This window comes from Alligator sinensis, unplaced genomic scaffold (genome assembly GCF_000455745.1).
Source record: "Alligator sinensis unplaced genomic scaffold, ASM45574v1 scaffold1277_2, whole genome shotgun sequence".
Classification (NCBI taxonomy): domain Eukaryota; kingdom Metazoa; phylum Chordata; order Crocodylia; family Alligatoridae; genus Alligator; species Alligator sinensis.
In genome coordinates this window covers 263,327-276,395 of record NW_005843023.1, presented here as the reverse complement: position 1 = coordinate 276,395, position 13,069 = coordinate 263,327, and the positions used below count along the sequence as shown (strand labels likewise).

At 44.8% G+C, this 13,069-nt stretch overlaps 1 protein-coding gene across 6 annotated transcripts in view; it reads left to right on the top strand.

The window, feature by feature from the left end:
• PDLIM1 (PDZ and LIM domain 1) overlaps positions 1–13,069 on the top strand; it is a 74,346-nt gene that overhangs the window by 36,505 nt on the left and 24,772 nt on the right. For all 6 annotated transcript variants that reach the window (XM_025193189.1, XM_006036812.3, XM_025193186.1 and 3 more), the window contains one exon: positions 7,640–7,724. In XM_025193189.1, the coding sequence (XP_025048974.1) occupies positions 7,640–7,724 (85 nt within the window). The remainder of the gene's footprint in view (positions 1–7,639; positions 7,725–13,069) is intronic.

The following is a 13,069-nucleotide window of genomic DNA, read 5'->3' as shown; positions in this document are numbered from 1 at the left end:
AGCACTTCGGTGGGGAGTGGGGATGTGTTGGTGGAAGACACTGAGGACTTGGCCGACAGCACATGGAACGCGAGTGGCTTGATCAGCTTGACCCGGCTTGGCTCCTCCATGCCCTTAAGGGAAGCCGCACATGGAGACGCTAAGCCAGGTCAGGCCAATCAAGCCGCTCATGTTCCACGTGCAGCCGGCCGGACACTCCGTGTCTTTCCCCAATGCCTCCGTACTCCCTCAGCCCCCAGCCAGCTCCCCTCCCAGCCCTCCTGTGCAACCGCCCAGCCCCCTGCAAGCCCCACTTACCTTACAGAAGGAAAGTGAGCCTGAGCCAAGCCTAGGACTGACTAAAAGCCTCAGGCCACACTCTGCCCCCTCCCCCTTTCTCTTAAGTCAGGGTTGGGGCTTTCCTGCCCTTTTTGCGGTCAGCTCTTGCAGGCTGGAACTCTGCCCACCTGCAGAACTCTCTGCAAAAGCAGAAAATCCACCGGCTTCTCTGCTAAAAGGGAAAATCCACATTTTCTCTGATAAAGATGGGAAATCCATTGTTTTCTCCATTTTTCCGTGGGAAACGGAAAACCCAGATTCCTGGTGATGACTCTTCCTCTGTCCTGTCATACTGTTTGCTGTACTAAATGAAAAAGCATGGAAATCTGGGTTGCGGACACAACGTGGGAGTCTTTTTCACATGTTCATGTTTGATTTGCATGGCACAAAATCTCTGGTTTATTTTTCAATCTCAGAATGAAACATTCTTAGCCTTTCTCTTCCTCCTGGACTCTGACATTTAAACTTTCTTTGTTTTTTGTAAAGTTTGTAAAAGGAAATTTGTAAACCAAATTCTTAACAATGAAACTGAGAACTTAGGCTGGGATTTGTGAAGGATTATTAAGGGAATGAGGTGCTCAATGAAAAAAATCCTATCAACTTCCAATGAAATTTGGGTGTCCAGCTTCCAGAGGGGACTTGGAAAATCCCAGCCCTACCACTGGTGAAAAGTGCAGGTCTGATGGACCTGCAAATACAAGACCATGTACGTAGCAGCAGGGACAGCTTTCTCTCTTAATGGTCCACCAGTACACTCTTGTCTCCAGCAGAAAGGAGAAACAGCAGGGAAAAATGTGAAAAGGAGAAGCATTTAGTCCTGCCCAAGCTGATAGCAAGGGAAGGTGGTGCAGGAGCCAGTCTTTCTGGTAGTTCTTATGGTTTGGACTCCTTTGCAGGAAGTCTGGACTGGAGACCACCAGTTTCTTGTCTTTAGGACACCAGTCAGTTGTTCAATGACTTTCAGGATTTGTCTGATGCTATCTAGGCTGGATTTAAACTGATCACTTTTTAATGAGCACCTTTAATAGTAATTTAGCAAGTCATCACACTGCATATGCTCTATAGAGTATAGTCGGAGAGGGCATGTCAGTCTGTTAAAAGAATCTACACTCTGAAAATGTGCGGTGCAAATGTCTCCCCTCCTCATCCCTTATCTGGTGCTGTAAATGGCTCATTGTGTGATTGACTGAAGGATTTTGCTGCAGCTGTTCAGAAGACAAAAAGAAACCTTATCCTCTCTGGCCAAGGGAGATAAAAATGTTGACTATTTAACCTTTTTGTTTGGATAACTTCTAATTTGGAAAGAAAGTAAAACCCATTGTGACTTTGCTGTTTCCATTTACATCCAGTGATAAATTGGAATGGTTCCAAACCTGGAAACCAAACATTTTTTTGTATTATTTTAATCAGAAGTCAAATTAATTAAAGTACCATAGGCTGCTATAGCTGGTCATACCTTTACAATTAACTGCTCTGTGCATGTCCTTTCACAGCATCGATGAACTGAGGTCAGGTTCGGAAAAGCTTATGCAGCTCTGATTTAGTTAAGTCAGTTAGAGGTCTCGTCTTAATGGCATGCATGCTGAAGCATAGGGGTTTTGTTCTTGATCTCTGGGCAGAACCTAGTCACTGGATACTTATTAACTGCCACCTCCACCTTGGAAGGGGTTGCATTTTGATTGGGTTATGGGTTATACAGCGGACTTCATTCCACGTGCTTCACACACCGAAAACTCCCAACAGAAGCCAAGAACCCAGGTCATCCAGTTTGTAGTGTATTCATGCAACATCTTGGCTCTCATAGTGGGTTCTGGTGGGTTGTTTTTTTTGTTTTGTTTTGCTTTTTTTAAGGTGCCTGGCACAGCAGGCAAGGTTCACTATGTTGGGATTGCTGTTTGCAAATCACAGTCTCTTTCTACTTCTCTAAATAAAGAGTTCCAGCATATCATGTTTCATTAGAAGTGGGTTCTAGCGTTTAACATTTCAGCTGCTTACAGATGTAAACACCCCCAGAAAAACAGTGCTTTACTTTAAATTCCATATGCCCCCATGCCAAGCCCAGCACATGCCCAAAAGAGGCATCGTGTTAGTGAACTTGGCTCATCCAACGTCTGTATAGATCAGGTGCTTCCGCGGGGCTTATCTGGAGCTTTTATCTAATACCTGATTGAATCAACTTTAGATAAAAGTGCCATAAAGCCCCACTGAAGCAGCTGATCTATATAGATGCTGTGGAGCTGGGTCAAACTAATGTGCTGCTGCTTCCAGTAAAGCATGTCCCCCCCCCCCATGTCTGTCAGTGCCCTTCATGTACAAATAGATGCTAATAGCAGGCAGTTGCTGTCCTCCAGTCAGTGGTTCTCAACCTTTTTTATACCTTTTTGTAACATTGAAGGCCAGTCCCAACCCAGTAAATAGTTTAAGTGGAAAACAGCTCCCTGGCCCTGCCGATCAGTGCCCCTCACTCCCAACCTGCTGCCTCCAGGCCCCAGCCCCCCAGGGTATGGGGCTGGAGTGGTAGTGTGGGGCGGCGGGGAGGGTGGGCATGGGGGCCCTAAGCAGCCCCTTGCAGACTGGAACCCTGACAGCCGGCAAGGGAAAAGCCATGCTTTCCCACATTTTTCTCTTGTAAAGGAGAATGCATTTTTAAAGTTTGTTTGCAACCCTTTCATATATTCTTGTGACCCACTTTTGGGTTGTGACCCATGGGTTGAGAAATCTGCTCCACATAACTCTTTCTCCTTTCTCCCCTGAAGTGAAAATCATACCTTTACATAATGGTCAAACAGTTTCTAAGCTACATTATGGTGAGATTTTTATATTTTGATTATTTAAAATTGAACAGCTGCTTATTAAATTACGTGGGTTAAATTTATCCCTGTCCAAGCAATTAAAGTAGAAAGTAGCCTTGTATTTACTCTCTGCCCTTTACTTAACCTTAATTGCAGGTGCAAATCCATCTGTTTCACCAACTAATTTGTAGGTGCAGGTAATTCATAGAAATTGAGAAAGCGGAGTTTGCAACCCTACCAAGTTCAGATGAAAAACTGCAGTTCATGACACAGGACCTAATTTTCAAAACTTGTCCTAAGAGCTTTTCAGCTGCCTGCTGACATGTTTTACAGCATTTACCATTAAAAATGAGCAATGGTCTTCATTTATCAAGGTTACAGCAAGCATGTTCCTTGTAATTGAGATACTGTAAAAAAACAGCACAATGTTTTTTCTTGGACTGAATACATATCACATTCTGCTCTTCTGAGAATCTCAGATAGCATATTGTTAAAGTACTATATTATAGTTTTCAGACTTGCCAGCCAAACTTCCCCTCAGCGTTAGTGTCTAGCTATCATGATGTTTGCATTGAAGTGATTATCTTTGTTTTAAAACAGAAAGCTGTTAGCAAAGTTTTTTTCCTTTCTCTTAAGTTTGATACTTAGTAGAGCTGATTTGAATCTCTTTGTAATCAAAAAAGCATTTGGGAAGAACATTAGGATGATTCAAATATTATTTTCCAAATTAATTTCCTTCTTCCTTTTCTTGGTTTCTGGTGGAAACATTTTTTAAAAATCATTAATCTTTTCTATTTTTAAATATGGGGAAAACTCCTGCAGAAACTTTTTCATTAAAACTCTATATGTTCAATGATTCATGACAGCCTGTGTCTGGAAAAAGACATTTGGAGTTACCTGTATGTCTTAAAGAGCTTCACAAACCTTAACCAAGCATCTTATAATACCTGTGTGTGGTAGTTAAACGTTGTCCCATTTTATAGATGGGGAGGTCAAGGCACAGAGGAGTGACATGCCAAGAAGTGACATCCTTCAGACTGGGATCCTGAATTCCTTCTGATAATTAGATTCTCCTTAAAAAGGGTACTATAACACAAATCAGACGTGCTGTTTTCAGCATCTTTACTTGTGCTGCAGGCTGTTTGGAGTGTTCTTGTGAGTGACCAGATCAATCCATAAACCAGCAAAAACAATGCAGCCTTCTGTCATGGATCCCTTTGGTCCTGAGTGTACGGAGTCGAACAATTCATTGTATAAGCCCATGAGAGGCATCTGTGGGCATCTGCTTGCTCACCTGTAACAGTCTTTTATATACAAAAAGAAGAGAACTCTGAAATCACAAATCAGAAACTATCTTTATAACTGTAAAGAACAACCTAGTTTAGGGGTATGACACATTCACCGTTTGTATGCGTGGGACCATTTACTGTGTAGTCGCAATGGCTTAGACACACTGAGGGTCCTACAGCCTTGCTCACTTGCTTTTTCCCACTAGAATCAGGTACTTTTCCCATGAGTAAGGGCCACAGAGTCAGGTACTTAGTGGGCATATCTATACAAGATGCTTTACTTGAGATTAGAGTAAATTACTGTGCAGTAAGCATCACCATCTACACGTGCAGATATTTACTTGGTGCATCTACAAGTTCATTAATGTACCTTAGATACTGGGATCTATTTTGTAGCCATGTTGGTATAGGAAAAAAGAGATCAACACGGCTACAACCAGACCAACATGGCTACAAAATAGAGCCCTGAAACATGGAAGATACCATATTTTCACCGTTTTTGGAAAGATAAACTTCATTGCTAAACAAGAAAGAAAGATTTTGGTGCCTCCCTGCCTGCCTCTGACATCTGACACCTCCAGGGATGAGGGCAGCCTTATCTGTACATCAAAGAACAACTCACACAAAAGGACTCTCCCAGACCCAAGGAAATATATTTCCAGCCTAAAACTTTTCCTGTGCAAAATGGAGCTTATTTTCTACCTAGGAGGAATTTTTACAATCTTTGATTACTCCTCAGCCTGAAGAAGGGTGTGTACACCCGAAAGCTTGCAAAAGAGAGAATTTTGTTTGCTATTTTTAGTAATAAAAGGTATCATTTCTGAACCAAGAGTTTTAGAATTTTGTGTTTCCCTTAGATACTGCACATTTAGTTTAGTACTTGCTTAATTAAGTACTAACCAAATGCACTAACAGTAATGCCAGTGCATGGTTATTTTGTGATGCTTACTGTGCATCAGCCTAATTACACTGCGCAGTAGGCTATTAGCATAGTTTTTAACTGCCATACTACTGCGCAGTGTTATTAGGCTTACAATCAGTAAGCATCTTGTGTAGTAAGCATCTTGCCCACTACACAGTAATCATCCACTACACAGTAATTTGCGCTAATCTTGAGTAAATTTGCTACCTGTAAATGCAAGTAGCAAATTTACTTGGTAGTAATTACTGTGCAGTATGGCATGTGTAAGACGGCCTTTGCTTCCAGTCAGCAGGCATCAGGAGATTGCTCCCAGCACCTGGGAGCTGCCTGCTGCTGGGGTGGGTTCTGCCACCGGAGCTCTGCAGGGACGTTGTCCCCCTGCCCTGGCAGCAGGGAGCTCCCAGCCCCTGGGAGATTGTTGTCTCCCAGCTCCCACTGCACAGTTGCAGAATGGGAACTGGGAGCTCCTTGCACAGGAAGAGTTCCCTGCCCAGCCTGGAGCTGCATGCACAGCCCAGGGCTGACTGGGAACTGTCACAGTTAGGGGCAGGTCCAAGCCCCATATCCTGATTGGGCGATCGAGGCACTGGGCTTTGAAAGAGCTGCAGGGGAGGGGATCTCGGGCTGGGAGCTCCCTGCTGCCAGGGCAGGGGGATATTGACTCTGCCTGGACTCTGGTGGTGGAGCCTGCCCCAGCAGCAGGCAGCTTCCAGCAGAAGGGAGCAATTTACCAGCCCCTGCCAGGAGACCATACTCCCTGCCAGCCACTGGACTAGCACCCAGGAGGAGCCTAGAGCTCCCCCTGGCTGCTGCAGGGGGCTGGTGTAAGGCCGACGTGGGGCAGGTGCAAACTGCTGCCATGAGCAGCAAATCTGCTTCCACTTTCCTACATGTGTAGATACCTGCCTGGGGGGGTTTACTCTAGAGTAAGTTACTGTAGAGTAAACCCACCCCAGAGAATTTGTGTATCTGTTCCCAGTGTGTATACTATTTGCTTAAAATATTTGGTTTAATACCGTCTGTTTGCCAATCACTAATAAATGTCTATTGCAAACATGACTCTATATTGCATCCTCAGTTCAGCTTGTTAGTAGTGCTGTGTAAGAAATGAGGGTGTGATCCAAAATCTCACATCCCAACACCTTCAGAAGGGGGCACATTAGCCCCCTTTACACATTTGGAGTTGAAATGTGGATTAAAGTTGTTTCTATCTGGCCCCATCTATGTTCTATACAGTGAATCCTGTATTAAAAAACCTAGTCTTCTCTTAGAAAAAACACCCTCTCAGGCCTAAGCCATTTTACAATGTTAAGCTCATATTAAGTGACTCTTTCTCCAACTCAAGCTTAAGATGCCTAGAATTGTTCCCTGACAGTAACACCATCTGAATGCCCGAACCGCTTTGGAATTTACAACATGCGATTTGCGTGTTGCCAACCATAAGCATTCAAAAATCAGGAGTCAGGTTCCAGAAATTGGCCTAGAAACCTAAATAAAAATCAAGGCTTTGGGTAATTGTTCAACTTGGGGGCCACATTTTCAAGCTTTTTCCATAAATATGAAGCCTAGACAATCGTTTTAAGTGAAAATTTAGAGTCTCACTCAATCACATGCCTCCAGGAGCTAAGGCTTTAAGGAGAGAGAGAGAAGGAAAAAAAACCCAAACAAACCAAATATCATATGGCAGTGGTTTTCAACTTTGTTAGACTGAAGGCACCCTTTGGAAAATGCCAGCTCTCAGCTTTCACTCATTTTTGACTACAGAAAAATAATAGAGCAATTCTGTTGCAGAGAACTCTCATAACAGGTCAGAGAATGTTTTTGGTGCTGTGGATTCCTATGTGAAATTTTTGGGTGGTACCCTGGTTGAGAATCACTGCCATAAGGGGTGATTGGGTAATGGAAGCCAACAGTGCTGAATTTGTATGCTGTCGATGCTGCACTTTACCTAGTTCCATGTAATATTTCATGTTCATCTGCTAACAGTTCAGAGGGTTTGTATTTTTGTTAAGAATGTTTCATGTATCCAGTCAGCAAGATCTAGTCTCATGCAGTAACATTTTCAGGCTGCCTCCTTTCTCTGGTTTGGAGTTGGTCTTGTAACAGATTTCATTTTGCAATTGGTTCTTGATTTTACACCTCCCTTGCTGATTGCTTTCTTTTCACTATTTTTTTCCAGAATGTTTTCCAGCTGTTGCCCTTTTCACCTGTTACTGAAGTCCTGTTCTTGAAGTGTTTAAAATAATTTTGTTTAATTACTGTAATTTTAGCTAGTGAAGAAAACTGCCAAATTAATCATTAATGCTATTATATTTCAGAAGTGAATCCAAAATCTGGTCACCTCTTGTGACAGAGGAGGGAAAAACCAATCCATATAAAATGAATCTGGCCTCTCAGCCCCAGGTAAGTACTGATAAATCTGCACTATTTATTCTTGCTTGACCATGTCCTATCATTGTGTGCTTGCTAGCCTGGTGACCTTGGGACCTAGTAGCTTCAAGATCCATCTACCCTAGGAAAACAGAACACTGTTATGTCTCAACTGAGGTCTAAGCTAGTTTTTAAATATATGCCCTGGCCTTATCTATTCATAGTAGTTTTTGCTCATTCGGAGCTGAGGCATTGTGAGACCCAGCTTGGCCTCCTCGTGGCTTTGGAACCCAGGTGTGATAAAGTTTAGATTGCACTTAAACCTGTTGAAACAGGGGCGGGCAATTATTTTGGGCCGAGGGCCGCTTACTGAGTTTTGGCAGGCCATCAAGGGCCACATGCCAGGCAGGCAGGCAGGGGCAGATATATTAATTTTCTAATTTTTTTAGGGGCCCCGCAGGCTGGATAGAATGGCCTGGTGGGCCACATTTTGCCCACCCCTGCGTTAAAACATAGTTGGCTCCCAGTCATTTCTATGTAGCCTCAGAAGTGCTTTAAATGGCTAGGTAAAAGTCTGGGGCCATGAAGAGTTTATCTAAATATCTTGTCAATGGTGAGTTATTCAGGGCAGGGACTTAGTTTTCTTGTGTATATAGGCACATTGGAGCACAACTAATAAACAGAAGCACTTTAATTCTCACCCTTGCTAAGTGTATTTACTTTTCTTGATAAGAGGGTTTCTTAAGGTGGAGCAAGGGACAAACAATTCACTCTTGCAGTGACTCACAGGGAGACTTCAGCTCTTTATCTCAGATGTCCCTGCAAGTAGCATGGCCTGGGCCTGGTCCATAGACCATTCTTAGATGTGACCTTGATCCACTAAACTACTGCCTGTTTCAATTAAATGTTGGTAAATTTAGGGGAGATTTACTAGGTACTAAAAGCAGTTAGGTACCCAGTTAGGAAGTCAGTGAATTATAATTAACACAAGTCACATCTATATGAGACACTTACTGTGTGTTAGCCTAATAACACTGCGCAGTAGCGTGCCAGTCAAAAACCGTGTATTAGGCTACTACACTGTAACTGTCACAAAAAAAAACTGTGTGCCAGTGCTACTGTAGTTACTCCACTTTGAGTTAGTACTTCATTAAGGAAGTACTAAACTAAACGTGCAGTAACTACTGTGCATTAATCACTGTGTAGATGCACCCACAGTCCCAGTGGCACCTTTGAAAATTTCTCCCCTTGATTGGCATGACTAAGAGTATTTGCAGTACAGGTTTCCTTTGATTTATGCGGGTTCTTTATATGTGAATTTGCTCTTATTCGATGAGCATATTTAGATCCATAATTCATTATATGCAAGGTAAATTCGCTCTTATGCGATCAGCATAGATGCTACCCCCCCAAGCAGGTAAGTCTGTGAGGGAAGGGGAAAGGGCTGTGGCCCCATTCACCCCAGCCCCGGCTGCAGCGGCTCCAGGAGTGGCCAGTGCCAGCTGCCTGCAGCTGCTAGGCTGCACCATGCTCCGCCTGTCCCCCTATGCCTGGGTCACCCCAGCTCCTGGGCTGCACCATGCCATGGTGCAGGCAGCTGGTGTCGGCTGCTCCTGGGGCTGCTCCAGCACAGGTTGGGGTGAGTGTGGACAAGTGGAGCCCTGGGTGGCACAGGGCACAGCACTCACCCCAGTCCTGGCTGCAGCGGCTCCGGGAGCAGCAGACACCAGTGGCCTGCAGCCGCTGGGCTACACAGTACTCCACCTGTCCCCACTCACCTCTGCTCCTGGGCTGCACTGTGCCCTGATGTAGGCAGCTGGCGCCAGCCGCTCCTGGGGCCGCTGCAGCTGGGGTGAGTGCCACTCTGTTTGTTCCCTCTCCTTTTGCTGCCTTGTGCAGCCCCAGGAGCAGCACCCCTTCCCCCACCCCTTCCCTAATCCCAGCCTCACTCCCTCCCTCACCACCATGAGAACCTATTCCTATTTGTTACATTGTAAAGTGGATTTGCTTTATGCGCCGTTCTCCGGGAACTCATGTACAGCATAAATCAAGGGAAACCTGTATGTCTGCATTATGGCATAGGATGTGGCTGACCTTGTCCAGCTGTTCCAACTCACATGCTCCAAACCCAGAAGTGCAGCAGTGAGGCCACTCCAGAGCATTACTGTGCAGTTGCGCACCAGAGACTGAGCTCCTGAGAGTGACCTCAGAGGGACACTGTGGACTGGCTCCACTGCCAAATTTATGGGAATGTGGGAGTAGATGAGCAGGGCATACTGGGAAGTCCTTGCCAGTCCGTTTTGCTTCTGCCATGTGGTTGTACCTTAAGTGGTACCAGATTTAATAAAATGCGTGGGATTGGTTTTAGACACTCAAAGATAATGTGCCCATTTTGTAACACTGTCCAGTTCTAACTTTTAGGCTGCCTGTATTTTTACGCCAGGAGGAAGTCCAACTTTTAGGCTTGATCTTTTTGAGAAACACATTTTTTCTCTTTTACACTCAGAGCTCTTTAAAGTCCCTTCTACTGTGGCATGGCCTTACTAGCACTGTTTTATACAGCCACTTCTGCCTAATCCCCAGGGGACCTGGTGAGGGTAAAAGGGCATTTTTTGGGCCAGTTTCAGAAGGTTATACTTGTGCTGATTTGGAGCACTGACATCAGCAGTCACTCTGGATTTGCATATGTTTGTGAGTGTTGTGTAGAATGGGCATGATCCACTCTTGTTGACCTCCAATAAAGTTGGCACTGAGACTGCAGCCCTGCAGGAGACTGAAAGCTGTATCCTTTTGAAGGGACAGGTGGAAGTGACCCCTGGAGTACTGTCTCTCTGGAAACTAAAGACCCCACAGCACTGTTCTAAAAAAGGAGGGATTTTCTTCCTATCCTAGCTAGTATCTCCTCTTCCAGTGAAACAGGTACTGTACTAACTTCCAAGCAAGAAACTATGGCTGAGCTTATGCCATCTGCTGCATTTCCCTATATAGCTGCTTCACTACTTTCTGCTTTGTAAATTCACTTCGAAATGCCTAGCAGGGTATTTCAGTTTAAGAAGGGCCAGACTACGGTCTCTTGGGAATAAGCATATTCTAACACCTGCATGGACAAAATAGGGCCTGCGTAGTCTTGAATTGCAGCCTTTGGCTGTCTTGCTCCTCAAAGTGCCAGGCAAACAGAGAATTTATCTGTCTGTAGGTTTTTATTGCTCATGAGATGACATGCAGTTTCTATTGGTCTATAAAGAAGTATGAATGTGAAAGCAAATGTTAGGGTCATGCATATTTTGTTAATCAGTACACTTACTGCTCCAGGCTGATTGACGCAGCTCTCATGGCCTCTTTTGCCCAAAGAGACTTGGTCAAAGTCTGTGCATTGATCCTCACATCCAGGTTGCCATTTCTCTGCTCTGTCTGAGACTGTTAAAAGTGAAGTCGACTGCAGTGCCCTTACCTTGTGCAAGAGTTATCCATAATAATTCAGAGCATGGGATTCTTGTTAAATGCCACTGTCCCACTCTCTTACTGAAGCTGGCACAGAAAGTGAACTGGCACAGTGAGGAAGGATATCTATGGTACAAACCACAAGATCCCATTTAGTCTGCTAGCCTCAACAATATGTCTCTTCAGCACCTCACACCAGTCTGCCAAGGAAAAAGGAATAATGTCACGAATAGCATCTGCTTTAAGTAAAACTTAGGGTGCTTTTGTATTCGCCTCTTTCCTCTTTTCGTTGATTGACTGCAGTAAGTGACTCTGTAGTAAGTGACTCAGTGAATGCAGTAGCAGCTCTAGAATACTAATTTCTCTTGAAAAGATGGTAGACATGCCATGTTAGCTAATTTGGGGCTCTGTGAAATACCGAATGATGAGGAGTGAATGATTTTGCCAGCTGCAAATGTGTTTATCCATCATCGTGCCACAAATAGGATGTGGTATCTGTCACCCTTGCAGAGCTCCTTACTCCTGCTCCTTTTTGACGTGGATTTTCAGACTGCTAGGTTTAGAGTGCTTCCCTCTAAGTTCTTTCCATCCCTTACATAGGATTTAAATTCCAGTTACTTTTTAAATCTTTGAGTTGAATTACAAGTCTCCTTACACACATGCCTGGGTACATCAGTCCAGTTGACTTCACTAAGCAGTTCTTTTACTTTTTCAAAAGTCGCTCTTTTGAAATCAAAAGCCCTAGTTACAGCCCTGTTTTTGGTTATCCTTCCTAGTCTAAGCTGATTTCAAAAGTGATGATAAAATCAACTTTTTCAGAAGGGCCTACAACCCTTCTGCTGTGGTAGGTCAGCCAGTTGATGCAGCTTTTGTTTTGGGTGTGACTGTGGCAACAATGGAGGAAGGAAATGACTTTTTCTGTTACATCGTTTGCATTTCACCCAGGCCTTAAGGACATGAAATTCAGCATCATTTCCCATAATTTATCCTTCTTTCTGCCATCCCCCATGAAAAGGACTGTAACAGACCCATCTGATAATTGTGCTATATATCTCTGTTTAAACATGATCCCAGTATAAAAGAAAACCTAATATAAAGGTTAAGGTGATATACTGGGATTGGGGGGCAAAGAAGTTAAATCCTTGGCTCTGCCTATGCAACCCTTGGGCTGGGTACAGACATTACATTTATCATGCATTCAGCACATAGAAACACTTTACAGCTGTAACAGAATAAATTTTCATGGCATATAAAGCACTTTAAAAATGGTGGATCCAGCTCTAAGTTAACTTTGGATAGATGAGGTATAAGACTAAAGCGCTTTAGGTTGGAGCACTTTATCAAATGTCTGTACCACATCCCATCCTGAGTCAAGGTAGGTAGCATTATCCTGGCATCCCAGGAGTCCTTCTCTGGTTGGCTTGCTAGCCTCAGCCAGCGCTCGTCTGCTCCTGGCGAGCACTGGCCAAGTCCCACCCCCAGGCTGTCACAGAGAGGAGTTAGAAAAGGCTCTGTCTCCTCTCTGCATGGCTGGGCAGGGGGTAGGGGAATGAACCGTGTGGGTCCCCTTTGGGGGAGCCAGGCTGGGTCTGCGCAGCAGGGGGGCTCTGTGCTGAAGCTCCTGGCTATGCTGCTTTTTGCCCTTCCAGGAATTGTTGCCAGAGGGGGCAGGAAACTGAGCTTCTCTGCCACATGGATCCCACCTGCAAACTTGTGGGCTCAGGTCTTGTTGGGGGCTGGGCCTAGTCCGTGTGGCAGAGAGGCTCTGTTTCCCTCCCCACTCCAGTCACAGTTCCCAGTGGGGTGAAAAGTGGCACAGCTGGGGGAATGGAGCCCCCGTGCTGCACAGATCGGTCTGGCCCTCCCCAAGACCCAAGCCAGCAATCTGTGGGGGTGTCCTTATGGCGGGGGGGGGGGGGGGGGGCCATTAGCCCCTT